A 14,776-nucleotide genomic window follows, 5' to 3' on the forward strand; every position below is an offset into this window, starting at 1 on the left:
TAAGAAAGGAATGACTAGGTATGGGTGTTGTTGACTTTTGGGTGAGAGAGGGATAGGTAGGGTATGGGTTGTACTTGACTTGATTGATTGATGGATTGATGTAATGGATTGTAGAGATTCTCTCAGAATTCGCAACGCGCGGCGTTTTCCTCTAAATGAACGCCGGCCCACAACTCCTGGCCTGGGTATCACATTGGCCCGCGAGTCACGGCAACAACACTGTCACTAGGGTATAAGTTTCGAATCAAGCCGACTCAGATCTTCGAGATGCGACTTAAGGTCGCGCGCAAATGCCGATTACAGGTCGCAGTTTGCCGGAATTCGATCGGGAGGACCACAAGAGTCTACAGAACAGTACTGACTAGGATACGGGCCTTACACCTGCTGTAATGGCGTCAGTCAGTTCCGTGGCCTGACCATGATGCATGCGTTATATCCAAACCGTCCATCTGGACGGTGGGCCAACAGGCCACACCAGCAACTACAGTTGCCGCATTGATGTCAGCAAGTTCTGTGGGTCCCATATGATGTATGTGCTATATCCAAACCATCCATTTACATGGATGTTAGTAAGTTTTAAGGGTCTGATCATGTAGTAAGTGTTAATCCAAACCGTCCATCTGCTTAGACAGCAGCTGTGTGGGCCTGATCATGCGCTAAGTGTTAATCTAAACTGTCCATCCACTTGCGAGCTCGTCTTAAGGCTATAGACAAAAAGTTAAGGCAGATCTGCCTATCAGGTGGACGACACTGTAAAAATTAGTGAAGGATTGAACGTCGACCATTAAAACCATTTTGGGGTCACAGAAGTTTTGGATCAATATGTAATTTATTTTTCCCTTAATTCAGGCCTATGTCCTTATGAGCAGATTGGATGGAAAATAAACGTTATGGTGGGCCCTATGGATTTTAATCAGTGGAAATCATTATCTCCACTGCTATTTGTGGCATGGTCCAGATGATCTTCTAATATGATTCATTTTTTGGGTAATGCTCTTATATAATCTCTAGAAATAGATGAATGGTGTCGGTAGTCCAGTTGGAACAGTGGGCCCACTTGATGTATATGGGATCCATGTGATGCAACCCATTTTGATGTTTATGAGGCCCATTGTTGCGGCCCATTATGATGGACATGAAGCCTATGAGATGCGGCCCATTGTGATGTATATTGGGCCCGTGTGAGAGGCCCATTGTGATGTATTTGCAGCTCATATATGAGGCCCAATGTGATTTATTTAAGGCTCATGGATGTAGCCCAATGTGATGTATTTGCAGCTCGTATATGAGGCCCAAGGTGATGTATATGAGGCCCAGGTATGAGGCCCATTGTGATGTATATGCGGCCCATATATGAGGCCCAATGCGATGTGTTTGAGGCCCAGATATGAGGTCCATTGTGATGTATTTTGAGGCCCAGATATGAGGTCCATTGGGATGTATATTGAGGCCCAGATATGAGGTCCATTGTGATATATTTTGAGGCCTAGATATGAGGTCCATTGTGATGTATTTTAAGGCCAAGTATGAACCCATCATAATGTATTCGAAGCCCATGGGTTATGGCCCATTGTGATATATTTGAGGCCCATGGGTTGTGGCCCATTGTGACGTATTTGAGGCCCATGGGATGTGGCCCATTATGATGTATGTGAGGCCCATGAATGAGGCTAAATGTGATGTATATGAGGCCCATTGTGATGTGTGATTCCACCATGATATATGTAATGATGTTTATGATGCCCATCCATGTTCCTAGTTGATATTAAATGGGTCATGTCTTGGGAACAATGATGGTTTAATGTCCACATTGTCATAGCAATGATGGTTAAATGTCCACATTGTAACTCTCCCTAGGGCCCGTTGTTAGGCCCATCCTCATCTCCCCTTAATGGGTTAACCCAAACCGTTGGGCCCCCATTGATGATTATATTACCCATCTTTTTCTTAATTAGGCTAGTTCAATCCGTTGGACCCCCATTTGATAATGATGCTTTCCACCATACCCTATATGACCACCCAAGCCTTGGAGTCCATCTTGTGTTTGTACTGAGCCTTGTATAGGGAATGTGGCTCACCTAGATGCATGTGTTGTCCAAGCTTAGTGACCCAAACCCGAGGCCCACTTAGATGATGAGCAAGACCGTTTGTAGGATTATGTAGTCCTAGAAGTGTGGATCTTACCAAGGGCCACCTTATATTCGTATCAGGCCCTCATAGGAAAGCCAATTGTCACGATAAAGGAAGTGAGGAAGCCCACTTGTTGTATACCCACTTGACTCGCCCCATGAGACATATCTTATCCTTGTATCCAGTTGCTAGGACCTTAGTGTCACGTATATATCGTCACACCGTCCATTTACTTCTTTGAGACAAGTGTGAGGCCTATCCTTGACACTAATACACCCTTACCTCTTGCCGTATATGAGAGAATGTGGTACCAGATTTAGTATATCCTCTGTGTAGAGCTTATCTCGATGTATGGGCAAGATCCGCCGAATATATGATATATCAGTACCTTAGAAGGCTAACGTGAGACATGCCGCATGGACTCCGATAGTTATAGAAGAAGCACCTCGTTTAGTTCATAATCTTGGTATGTGCCATACCGATGAAAGCCGATCGTGGTTTTTTATCGTCTATCTTATTTGATAATCATGCTAAGTATACTTAGTTTAGAAGGACACACTAAGAACAAGTATAGTATTACATCATGATACATGCCCATACGAATCATCTGCATACTTGTTATGAGAAGTGATTGAGTATAGCATGTGCCATTGGGCTGATTGTTTATGGGACTCCCTGAGAGACGGAGTTACCCCACATGAACACGTGGTACGTGCAGGTTTGATGCATGATTAGATGGTATGACTCATGCATATCACATTTTGTGATATAACCACCATACGCCCTAGCGACATTAAGGTCGTACCTCCACAGGCATATCGTGGATGGTCAAATGGGACACCAAAAATCTTTTTTTACATAAGGTGCCATAAATGTCCCTGGGTGAAAGTCGCTAAACCCTCTTGGTAGCAAAGGACAATCCAATGTCTAGACCGAGTGGAAATACATGAGCGCATGAGGGGCCGTATACCAGTAGGCCGCGTCTCCCATTGTGTCGTGGTCGGTTGGAAGGGGGTGTGGCCTTATCCGCCCAGGGAAGTAGGCAATGCTAGGCTGAGTCTAACCAACTCATAAATGGGTTCGCTATCGACAAGCCGGGCTGATATCAGTAGGCGGATAGTGAGGTCTCTTCCACTTACCCAGTTGTGCGCTCGATGGGACGGTAAGTGACGTAGAGTGTGCTAGACCCTGGTAATGATCTCAAAGAAGTACAGTACTAATATATAGACTTATTAAGCAGGAGTTGCATACTCAGCATTTTACCCATTCATTCATTCATTCACTATCCACTCGGGCTAGTGGTGCGTAACTAATTTGATATGTGTATCTTCGCAATGGCTAAGATTTCGGTTAGGCGCGCGACTAACCTAAGATCAGGAGTTGACCACATTAAGTCTAACTATCCAAATTTAGGTATGGGACTCGTTTGGATAGAAGTCCATTATGATGGACCCCACAACCTGTGATACTACGTACTATCGTCCCGACTTCACACCCTAGCTTGGTCATTTCTTTCGCACTGCATATTGCATTGCATCCCCAGCACATGGCATTTGGTTTACCACAACCCTGCATTGCATAGTCGATCTGCATTGCATACTCCGATATTGTATGACTCATGGACTTGATAGTATTTCTGCATACTTTGATTTTGTATGACTCATGGACTTGTTAGTATTTCTGCATATTCTGATTATTGTATGACTCATGGACTTGTCAGTATTTATGCTTACTCTGTTATCGTATAACCCATGAACTTGCCAATATTTTCGACATTGTATGATTTATGGTATTGTATTGAATACTTGACATCTGCATTGCGCACACATGTTCACCACCCTCTAAGCTTTCTATAAGCTTATGCACGATAGATCCGTGCAGGTGACGATAAGACGCGATCGAGCTGGGGCAGGAGCGTATGGTAGAGCTTCTGGAGCTTTTAACATTACCTTTGTATTTCCCTTTCACCATTGTACTCGAATGTTTATATTAGTGGATATGTGGTATTGATGTTGTCATTTATGACTTAGTTATGCTTGTGGTTATGCTCCATTACAAAAAAAAAATTTACTAAAGAATCCTCCTTGTAAGATCCCAAGATCGAAATCTGGCGTATAGGTGCTGGAAGCTGAGAATAGGGTACTACGGAGGCTGTCGGTGCCGGATTCGGCGATCGGGAATTCCGTGACCTCGGTTTCCGAGTTTGGGGCGTGACATTCCTTGTAAGCCATTATAGTCCGTTAGTCTAGTTTTTTGCGAAGGGAATGAAAGATGGATTGTTTTCAGATTGGTCAAGAGAGAAGAATTCTTGCAAATATTCATCGATTATAGCAATCTCTAGAGAAATTTGCAAAATTCGGTTGCCATATGAAGAAAGTAATCGATCAACTTGTTCTTGTCCAAAGAGTTGTGATCATAAGCAAGTGACGAACCACATCTGCACAAGCCATGTAGGTCCTCCGATTGAATATAATCCTTTTACATTAACTTCATAAAGACCTCTATACAAATGACAGAGAACGAATGATGCTAGTGCTATTCGTTGTCCTTGGACAAGGTGTTCGGCCAGAGCAATGAATTTGGTCGTAACCTGTTGGGCGTTGACACATAGAAGATGGTGACAGATCTAGAAAAGAAAGAAAGAAAGATGTTCAAGTTCTTTGACTAGTCCAGTGAATTTGCGGTATGTAGCCATGAAGTTTGTGTACCCTTTGGAGTTCTTATTAGGAAAATTCTTGCGATGTTCGTTTTTAACCTTTGCATGATAAATCATCCCAAAGGGCGAAAGTTCGGTCAGATGACAAATATCCTTGATGGAAACGCTCATCGGACCACATCCGAACATAAAAGTATTAGTAGAGATACTCGAAAATGATATTAAAGCAAGAAGAAGAGGAATATTGAGGAAATACTAAAAAAGAAAAAATTTTGATACATTCGAAGATGCCGAGTTCTTTCCATAAACCTCCGTGTTGAGTCAATACTTTGTTGAACTAGTCTACACATCCAGGAAGTGGTTTCGGCCACAATCTCAGTATTTTTAATGCATTGATCGCGTCAGGGATGACTCCGGATTGAGTCAAAATGTTATTCCTATGGCATATTGGGAAAAATTGATCCAAAAGTCACAATGCTTCGGTTAAGATTTCTGGAGAAAATGAGGGACCTAGACCAAAAGTGTCTTCATGGATCGAAGACTTAAGGATCATCTCCTCTGAACACTTTCCTACAAATTGATCCATTATAGACATGATGTCTTTTTGGTCGAAGGTGGGTTTCGACGAAGAGGAAGCCATGATTGAGGAATAGGATTAGAGTAATGGAGAATATGGAAGAAGGGTAATATGAATCGTAAGGGATGCAAATGGAAAATTGCATATATATATATATATATATATATATATAAAAGTAATTGAGAGGCAGCATTAATTAGGAAATCATGCCCTTCATGACAGAACAACTCTTTTGAGACACGTGTTAATTTAGGAATCACCCGTCATCTCGAATAAGTACGATTGATGATGGCAATAGCTGTCAAAGATGGTTCATATTTGGGTAACACATGCAAATGTTTATGATAGTGTTAGTAAAATCTCAAATGTCGCAGTCACTTTCTCCGCAAGGACAGTCACTATAAGAAAACTCACTTTTACCAACGAAGATTTTTGTCGCTAAATGAGCTTTTTTCATAGGTAAAACATTTTACCGACGAATTTTTTCATTGGTAAATTCGTCGGTAAAAGACCGAGGGAAAAGGGTTTTACTGACAAAAATTTGAATCGTCGGCAATGGCAAGATTTTTACCGATGAATTTTTTTCGTCGGTAAAAAATATGTAAAAAACTTTTACTGACGATGTTTTTTGTAGGTAAAAATATTTCACGATACTTTTACCTACGAAAATGTTCATAGGTAAAAATATTTACAAAACTTTTACCGATAAATGTTTTCGTTGGTAAAAAATAAGTAAAAAACTTTTACCGACGATATTTTTTATAGGTAAAAATATTTACAAAACTTTTACCTATGAAAATTTTCGTAGGTAAAAACATGGATGACAGACTTTTACCTATGAACATTTTTGTAGGTAAAAAACGTGGATGAGACTTTTACCTATGAAATTTTCGTAGGTAAAAACGTGGATGAAACGTTTACCCACAAAATATGTCGTAGGTAAAAAAACGTGGATGAGACTTTTACCTGATGAAACTTTTACCTACGAAATATTTCGTAGGTAAAAGTCTCTTTTTTTTAACATATTCACCTGTTACAATATATTTCATCATATTCTTCCTGATATACACCTGTTACAATATATTTCATCATATTCTTCCTAATATACTCCTGTTATATAATATTATTCATCATATTCACATTCACATCCATCTAAACCCAAACTACGTAAATCCATCCTAACATAAACTACATCCATCCAAACACGAACAATCTTATCCACATCACATTCATCCACGCATAAATACATATAAGTTTAACATCATAAATAAAATACAAAAAATTATTCATAGCCTATTTCCTGGCGGGGCTCACAAAATTCAGTGTGGTGAACACATCACCGACTATGCACACACACCTAGGTCCTTATTCATGCCTTCATGGTAGATTCAAAATAGTTTCAATACAAGGTTATGAGTTCAAGTACCCATTGTGGCTGTAAGCGACTCTGGTGCATGAGTGTGTGTTAAAAGAAAATGAAATAAAGAAAATGCTGATTTATCTTTTGGGTTGAGCCTAATGGTACTTGGTGATTTCTCATCAGGTAGAAATTATTATTAGTTGTTTTTAGAAAGGTGAGATTAGGCCACTTATAATTATATTAACATGATAAAATGTTATACGTATATTTGAGCAGACACTACAAAATAAACAATCCTATGGAAAAAAAAAAAACAAATGAAAAGAGAGGGAGAACATATGAGAGGTGATCCTTATCTCCTTTGATGGATTCAAGCTGCATGTGCCCTACCCAACTTCCTATAAGGAGAAGTCATATGGGTCTTGGAATAATGTTGGTGACAAATCTACCTTGTCTATTAATATTACTATATTGTGTTAGGACATGACTCTAAAAATGAGATAAATCCAAATCTCAAATAAGCTATGCTATAAGAGATAGTGGAGATGGAAATAGATGCATTGTGATGCTTGAGTTCGAGTATGCTTGCCAACAAAGCAAGATTTTCTTGTTTGTTGCCATGTGATTAGGCTCCATTATTATATACTATGTTTGATGCAGTAATGTTGGCAACGTCACAATGCAAGAAAACGAGAAATTTCTATTTGTATCAATGGTAAGCAGAGGATCTAGATTCTTAATGCTCATATGTCATCCAAATTGTTTATGAAGTCATTACCACTATAAAAAACTAAAAAAACACAAAAGTTTGCTAATCCTAAACTCTTATATCCCAAAGAAGGTTTGAATGTAGGCGTTCAATCTCTATTCTTATTTGCCATGTGATTCACTTGAGTATGGATTTACTTCATTTTTTGGCACATGTCCTAACATAAGCTTATAAAATTGAAAGACAATGAATTTCTCAAGAATATCAGAGTGAGCCCCACCTAGATTCCACCTTGGTGGGGAACACACGCAATTCGAATCCTCCTCTAACCACCTTCCATGCCTACAAAAGAGGATAAAAATCATCATAATAAGAGACAACAGTTAATGTCCTAATAAGGTATTCAATTGAAATCATATAGGAAATAGGCTATGAGTAATCTACTTGTATAAGGATAATTCTTTAAGATTGTGTGTGGGCCCATTCAATCGGGTTCACATTCGGGATCGGGTTTAGGTTTGGGTTTTCAAGTTTAAGTTTAGGTTTAGGTTAGGGAGTTGAGATTAGGATTAGGTTTAGGTTTAGTTTTAGGGATTTGAGAATACATTTAGGTTTTAGGTTTAGGTTTAGGTTTTAGGTTATAGGTTTAGGTTATAGGTTTAGGTTTAGGTTTTAGGTTTAGGTTAAGGTTAGGTTTTAGGTTATAAGTTTAGGTTATAGGTTATAGGTTAAGGTTTACGTTATAGGTTTTGGTTTAGGTTAACACTACCAAAAAATAGGGCAAATGCTACGAATAAAAACCGTAGCTAAAAGCCTATGGTTATGGTTAAGATCCGTAGCACGACCGTAGCCATTGGTGCCATAGCCATAGGTCTAGAAACTATGTCTACGGATACAATCGGTAGCCATAGAAAGAATGGATAAGGATTAAATCCGTAGCCGTTGCTTTTGTAGCGCTAAAGTATTTACACCTACGGATTATATCTGTAGCTAAAAGTTGAGCAAGAACCGTAGTAATAGGCTTAAATTAGCAACAGCTACGGTTTTCATTCACAAGGCTACAGTTAATATCCATAGCTAATTAAACTATAGGTACGGGTTAAATCCATAGCAATATTATTCGTAGCTTAAAATTATATACAACTACGGATTTTATCTGTAGCTAAAAGTAGAATGAGAACCGTAGCAAAAAGCTATATTAGCAAGAGCTATGGGTTTCAACAAAGGGCTACGGTTAATAGCCGTAGCTAACGCCTATTGTTAATAAAAAAAATTAATTAGTAATGGCAGCTTTTACCATTGTAGTACACCCTGATAACTCATATAAGCTAATATAGATACATACTTAATGGCTAAATCATTCATTCATTCAATCAAACAAAATCATTCATAAATCATTCATTCATTCAATCAAACACAATCATTCATAAATCATTCATTCATTCAATCAAACACAATCATTCATTTCCATTCACAAAAGTACAATGCCAACATAATAGTTATATGTCTATTTAAAGTTCTCATTAACAGCAAGATCCACTGCCTTCTCGCAGCCAAATAGCTTCTCAACAATCGCAAGCGAAAACTCCATGGATGTGCATCTACTGGTTATCAATTTGCAATCAACTAACACCCTATTATCAGCTTCGCTTTGATCCGAAAGCTTACTGCACATGGATGATCATATACCTGTTTGATCTTAAGGAGAATCAATGTTATACGCTGCCAGTCGTTCTTTTAGCTCGAGCACCTCATCATCTTCCTCCTCACTATCAGCAACAGTTGGCATTTTCTGATGAAAGACCCAAACCAAAAAGGCAATGAGAAGTCCACAAAATAGGGAGATACTTGGGAAATAAGAAGTTTCAAGATTTGCAAGCACACCTTTCTAGCAGGAGCCTTCTTCAGAGCTCCCCTGCCTTTGGGTTTTGCCACCTTGGAAACATGTCCTACGGAGAGAAAAAGATAACATGCATTGAGATGAATGAAATCTTCAAGATGGGAAAAAAAATGGTAACTAACAATCCACCCATTTCGGGTTTCAATTTCTGTGCTGCGATTGGCGGGTACGTTCAAACACACCAATCGGGTTTCAATTTTTGTGCTGCTGATTGGCGTGTACGTCCAAACACTGGCTTACTGATAAAGATAAGTTTTTATTCATCAGAAAAGAATGATGCCTACCAGTTTCAGCTGTAGTACTAACTGATGCTACAGATTTCACAACAGTATCTGCTTCATTGGCTTTCTTGGTGTTGTTCTTTCTTGGGTTCTTTCCAACTTGTCTAGAAGCCTTAGCGAGAGGCTTCCCTGCCCTACTATAACATCTCGGAAAATTTCATGCAAAGACCCGAGCACCACCTCAATCGGGATTCTCTTAGGACTCATTCCTTTAGAAGTTAAATGTGAATTAACTAGCGCTAAGTTTGATTGCCTGTGAAATTAGCACCAATCACTTTAAATTCGATCTATAAGACCCAAAACCTATAGAATCGTTAGCGCTATGTTACCTGAAATCTAGGATTCAACGCTAAATCCAGTTGCCCTCGGGAGTACTTGGAAACTTTGTATCGGACCTGGACCGCGCGTCAAAAGTCCGATAGCGATGATCTTAGACAATTATGATCACCTTGTTGGGCTTGACAATCGCCTCAAAAATCAAGTCCAGATGGTGTGAGAAAGGTGAAATTATTTAGAAATTAAATATGAATTTAAGAAATCTGAGTCATGTCGCTTGCGCACCGATCTTAAGCATTCTGACCGTCAGAATCTGACCCAAATTTATCATCGGATCAGGAAAGATGGCCCATACATGTCAAAGTGCCGGCAGACCTGATCGCGTTTCGGTGACCATTGAATTGAAATTGGTCCGCCATGAGTGATCTAGAGACCCGATCGGACTGAAAACTTAACTTGCTTAAGATCTAATATTAGTGAGCTTAAGTCCGACCGCATGTGGAAAAGGACCACCAGAAGTGCTCGTTGGACCAAAATAGACCTGATTTGGTTATAACCTAAGTATACCTTGGCCCTGGGGCTATTTCCATAAATATTAGGCCTATATAAGACCTTAAACCCTCACTCTCAAATTCCATACGAATTTTCTAAACCCTAGCTAAGAGAAAGAGAGGAAAAGAGAGAGAAAGTGAGAGAGAAGTTGGTGAATCATCTTGATATTCTTCCCAGTTACTCTGCGTACCTAAACCATCGCATCTGAATCGTTATTCCAGCGATTCTAAATTCATTCTTGGGTAAGTCAATCAAACCCTAACCTGTTTTGGAGCTTAGAATAATCTAAGTCTCCATGTAGCTAATTTCATTCATGCCTTAGGTTATCTAGTCGCTGTTGATGAAGACTTATCGTCTGAATCAGATCTGTAGCACACTTTCTAGTTTAAGGTGCAGACAATATTCGTATAGGTTATAGTTTTTAAGGCTTTCAATGTCGGTTAATGGTTTATTATTGTTGTGGGTGAAATTTCACATGCCAAATGTGATGTTTATATTGCGTTTCTGATATATATGAACTATATTGAGATTTGTGTATTCCATGTATATGTAGAAAGTATCGTATACGTATGAAATATGAGCATGTGGTTGCCATGATTAATTGTCGCATATTTGTGCTAGTTGTATGTGTAACAACTCCTTGGTAAGAGAAATTGTCCTAATATGAGCTATCACCAACATACGTCATGTATGTTGGAATATGTAGCCTAAGTGTTTGTAGAAATGTCTAAATGAATAAGTGTGTAATATATTATACTTTTTATGGGCGTTGAGAAGAGATTCTCAACTATCTTAATGATGTGTATGATTTCCTCCATGCAATTTACATTCTTTGTTTGCTTAACTTAGACGCAACTTATGTGTGAATTCATGTTAAGTTGAAATCCATCAAGTGCTCACATGCTTGTATGATTGGAATTGTTGATCCATTACTGTTCTGAATTGCTAGTATGAATAACTGTTATGCTTGAATGTGTTTGGGATTATGAAATAGTCCAGGGAATCGGTAACAAACCTTGAGTTTGTGGCCAAGGTTGTTTTCGCCACGTAGGACGTGTTTGACGAACCCGAGTCGTATTAGGGTTGTCGGCAGTGGTTTGGCCACATAGAGTGTTTGCGCACTCCATGTTGTTCAACTCAACGTGCGCTCGTGCTAGTCGAGCTCGTCAAGTAACCCGATTGTCCTGGTAAATGTGCACCATGTATAGACGCTATTGTTTGAATCTAGGGTACCAAACTTACCAGTGCAATCCCGTCAACTATGGTACCTCGATCCGCTAAGACTCATGAGCCGAGCATGGTGGTATGGGACACCGTGGTCGAACTGTCGGCCTACGCTGGGGTGACGAGCCTCCCCGTAGTGACCAGTGAGCAATTCAGACTCGTGAACCGATTATGGTGGTATGGGACACTATATTCGTGCTGTCAGCTTACATCGATTGATGACGAGCCCTTTGTAGTGACCTCGAGCATACCTTGATACTGCATTGAGGCGACGAGCCTTAGGGTAGTAACTAAGGTATGATAGGCATGCATTGATTGGTGACGAGCCCTTTGCAGCGACCTAGAACCACAATATCGTATGAGATTGTCTAGGACTGACGACCCTAGAATGGATCACCGTTTGAGAATTGATATGAGGAAGGTACCTTAGCTTCCCAATCCTACTATATGAAAAGGACTAATAACAACTTAGTAATCATGTTCATGCATCGCACTGCATGTGCCTTGGTGTCATGGAGCACTGCGAGAGGTTGTCATGCATACCGTAAGATGAAGACGCTGAGGGAGTGCAGGCGAGGGCATGCATCATTTCTACATACATCCTTGCATTAACAAGAGTAACTAGGACATGTTTGATTATATTGTCTTATCATTACTGCTTGACTGAATTGATAACATGTTAACCTTTGCTTTATTATTCCACTGAGTTGACACTCACTCCCACGTTCTGGGACGGTGTTTCAACACCAACCAGACTCTGTCTTAGATGCAGATGATGAAGCGACCCGCGAGGCAGAGCAGGAGTTTGAGGATGACAAGGAGGCATTTTCTTTTATGCAGTTCTCAGGCGGGTTCATGTGAACCGTGTCCTGAGCTACGGGGATTCAGGGTTTATTTTATAATGGATGATTATTTTGATACTTATATTTTGAAAAACACTTGTAATTATGACCTGGCAGAGCATACATATCTCAGGGACTTATATAGATATACATATATGTTTCTTCAATCTTCCGCTTGCAGATTTCACCTATCCCTGGATTATGTTTGTAGTTTAGCTTAATCTACTCCATGTTTTATGCACTCATACAGACAACATATATCCATCATTGCATATGTTGCATAAGTGATGTTTTGAAACTCGGGAGCTGAGTTATGCTTGACCCCCGAATTTCAGGGCGTTACACTTGCCCTCCATCTGTCCTGTCACCTCCTCCACTTGGGCTTCTTCCTTCTCATGCTCCTGCATCGATTGAAAATCATACAAGAAAGACCCCTAAAAAAAAAAAAAAGGAAAGTCATGTCCTCAAAATTGGGATGAGACAACATCCATAAAAATCAGCCACATCTATTTTATGGCTGATGCAAACCGCTAATTGAATGAAGCAAATGAGATCCCTGAAGCCAACAAAATATTAATCAGCCCAGTCTTAAAGCACTCGGTTAATAAGATGGATTTTAATCAAAACAAATATTGTTGTTGTTGAAAGGCAACACACAATTTCAGATGATCCCAGTGAATTTGATTTCCATTTCAAGAAACAAGGATTGGATTGTAATGAAGTAGGATACACTATTCATATCCATTAGGCAAGGGAACAAATTCCTGACCTTGAGAAGTTGAGGCAAGAGAAGTAGGCACTCTTTCAGACATTTTTTTAAGGAAAAAATCGTGGTGTTGGATAACCTGCCATGCATCACCCATGAGTAAAGTCTGTTCTTTTAGGGTGTGTTTGGATGTTCCACTTCCATCAGCAGATGGGATGTATTCTACATAAATATGTATTAAGATATTCCTGTCTCACTCTATCGGTTCAAACCAGAAATTTTGGAAGAAGGAATCTAGCTGATAGTTTCTATTTTCTGCACCAATGCCAACTCAAAGTAGGGAGCTTCAGCCAAAAGCTCCATACCAACCATTACTGGGAGTCACATCCAAACAAGCCCCTACATATAGAAAATAAAGTACATTTAAGAAGAGGAAAGTAGGAGAATGATGAGAAGACCTCATCTATGCTCTTTGCAGTTAGAAGTCTATTGTGCATCACATGCCAATTGGGTTCAAGAACCTACGAATGGCGTACAAGGAATTATTACAATGAACAAAAGAACTTTGGTTCCAAAAAATGACAATAAAATGATATGCCAATGAAAATAAGACAGAGCTTACCTCAAATGTCAAATAATGTAAAAGGCTATTAATAAATTTAAGCATGCTGCGGCAAAGCACTGAAGAGCGGGAGATGGCTGTTCCCAATTTCTTAAAAGCACGAACCCCTTGTAAATGTATCAGTAATTTAGAAAGCAATCAAAACCCACCCAAGAGAAATTAGTACTTGCAGAGTGCAAATGACCCTCTGCGAGTGACAAACAGAAGCACCTGCACATGCAAGAGTAGCATATGCACAAGATCCGACAATTCATCTGTAAGTGTTTGGCACTTACAGATGCACAGCTGCATGTAACACTCCTTGCCACCTAAACATGTCTACATGAAAGAAACATACACATACTTGATGGACTTGCCATGCTCCAAAAAGTTGGCGGTTGACGTGTTTACAATGAAATAGGAATTGGAAAATCAACTGATACTTTGTCAAGGCTTTTCTGGAAATCACAAGGGACAATGGCCATTGCACCTGTTCTTGTGCCAAAATTTAAGTACTAGAGAATATCCCCAGAGGATACTATGATTCAAAATGATAAAGGAATGCAAGAACATGACATACCTTGTAACTCAGAGAGAACAATTCTAGGCCAGTGACACTTACTGGCTCTGTCTGATCATTACCATTAGAAACATGTGTGTGCAATGGGAGGAAAGTAATGGGAGTCACTGAGAGTAGAAAGTAAATTTTTCATCCCATATTCTAGATCACTAAGAGTCCCCAATCTATTAAGCAAAGAAGATCTTTCCTGTGTGTGTAATGGGAGGAAAGAAATATTAGGTTTGAGAAATCATACTTGCAAATCATCTGCGAACACCAATCACTAGTGCTCCACAAGTAACAATGCGGTATCCGTCTGTGCTAACTAGGCCCGTTCATCTCAGTATTGTCCACATGATGAACATGTCCTAGCCCAGAAGACATGCCAGACCATTCATCAGGT

General features: G+C 39.6%; 1 protein-coding gene across 1 annotated transcript; it reads right to left on the reverse strand.

Annotated features, from left to right (window-relative positions):
* Positions 1–9,131: 9,131 nt before the first annotated feature.
* Positions 9,132–14,340, reverse strand: LOC131245596 (DNA topoisomerase 2-like). The gene is made up of 7 exons (XM_058245165.1): positions 13,836–14,340; positions 13,672–13,734; positions 13,277–13,352; positions 12,853–12,908; positions 9,617–9,747; positions 9,281–9,381; positions 9,132–9,224 (listed from the first exon to the last, which is right to left on the reverse strand). The coding sequence occupies exons 2-7, from the start codon at positions 13,674–13,676 to the stop codon at positions 9,132–9,134; spliced, it is 462 nt and encodes a 153-aa protein (XP_058101148.1). The 5' UTR covers positions 13,677–13,734; positions 13,836–14,340.
* Between the last annotated feature and the right edge of the window lie 436 nt (positions 14,341–14,776).

The sequence above is a fragment of the Magnolia sinica genome, chromosome 1, assembly GCF_029962835.1.
Source record: "Magnolia sinica isolate HGM2019 chromosome 1, MsV1, whole genome shotgun sequence".
NCBI classification, from domain to species: Eukaryota; Viridiplantae; Streptophyta; class Magnoliopsida; order Magnoliales; family Magnoliaceae; genus Magnolia; species Magnolia sinica.

Coding starts and splice junctions, on each gene's coding strand:
- LOC131245596 (XM_058245165.1), bottom strand. Junction 12,909..13,276: donor TCTTGCCTCAACTTCTCAAG/GTCAGGAATTTG, acceptor CAATCGATGCAG/GAGCATGAGAAGGAAGAAGC. Junction 9,225..9,280: donor TGAAACTTCTTATTTCCCAA/GTATCTCCCTAT, acceptor GTCTTTCATCAG/AAAATGCCAACTGTTGCTGA.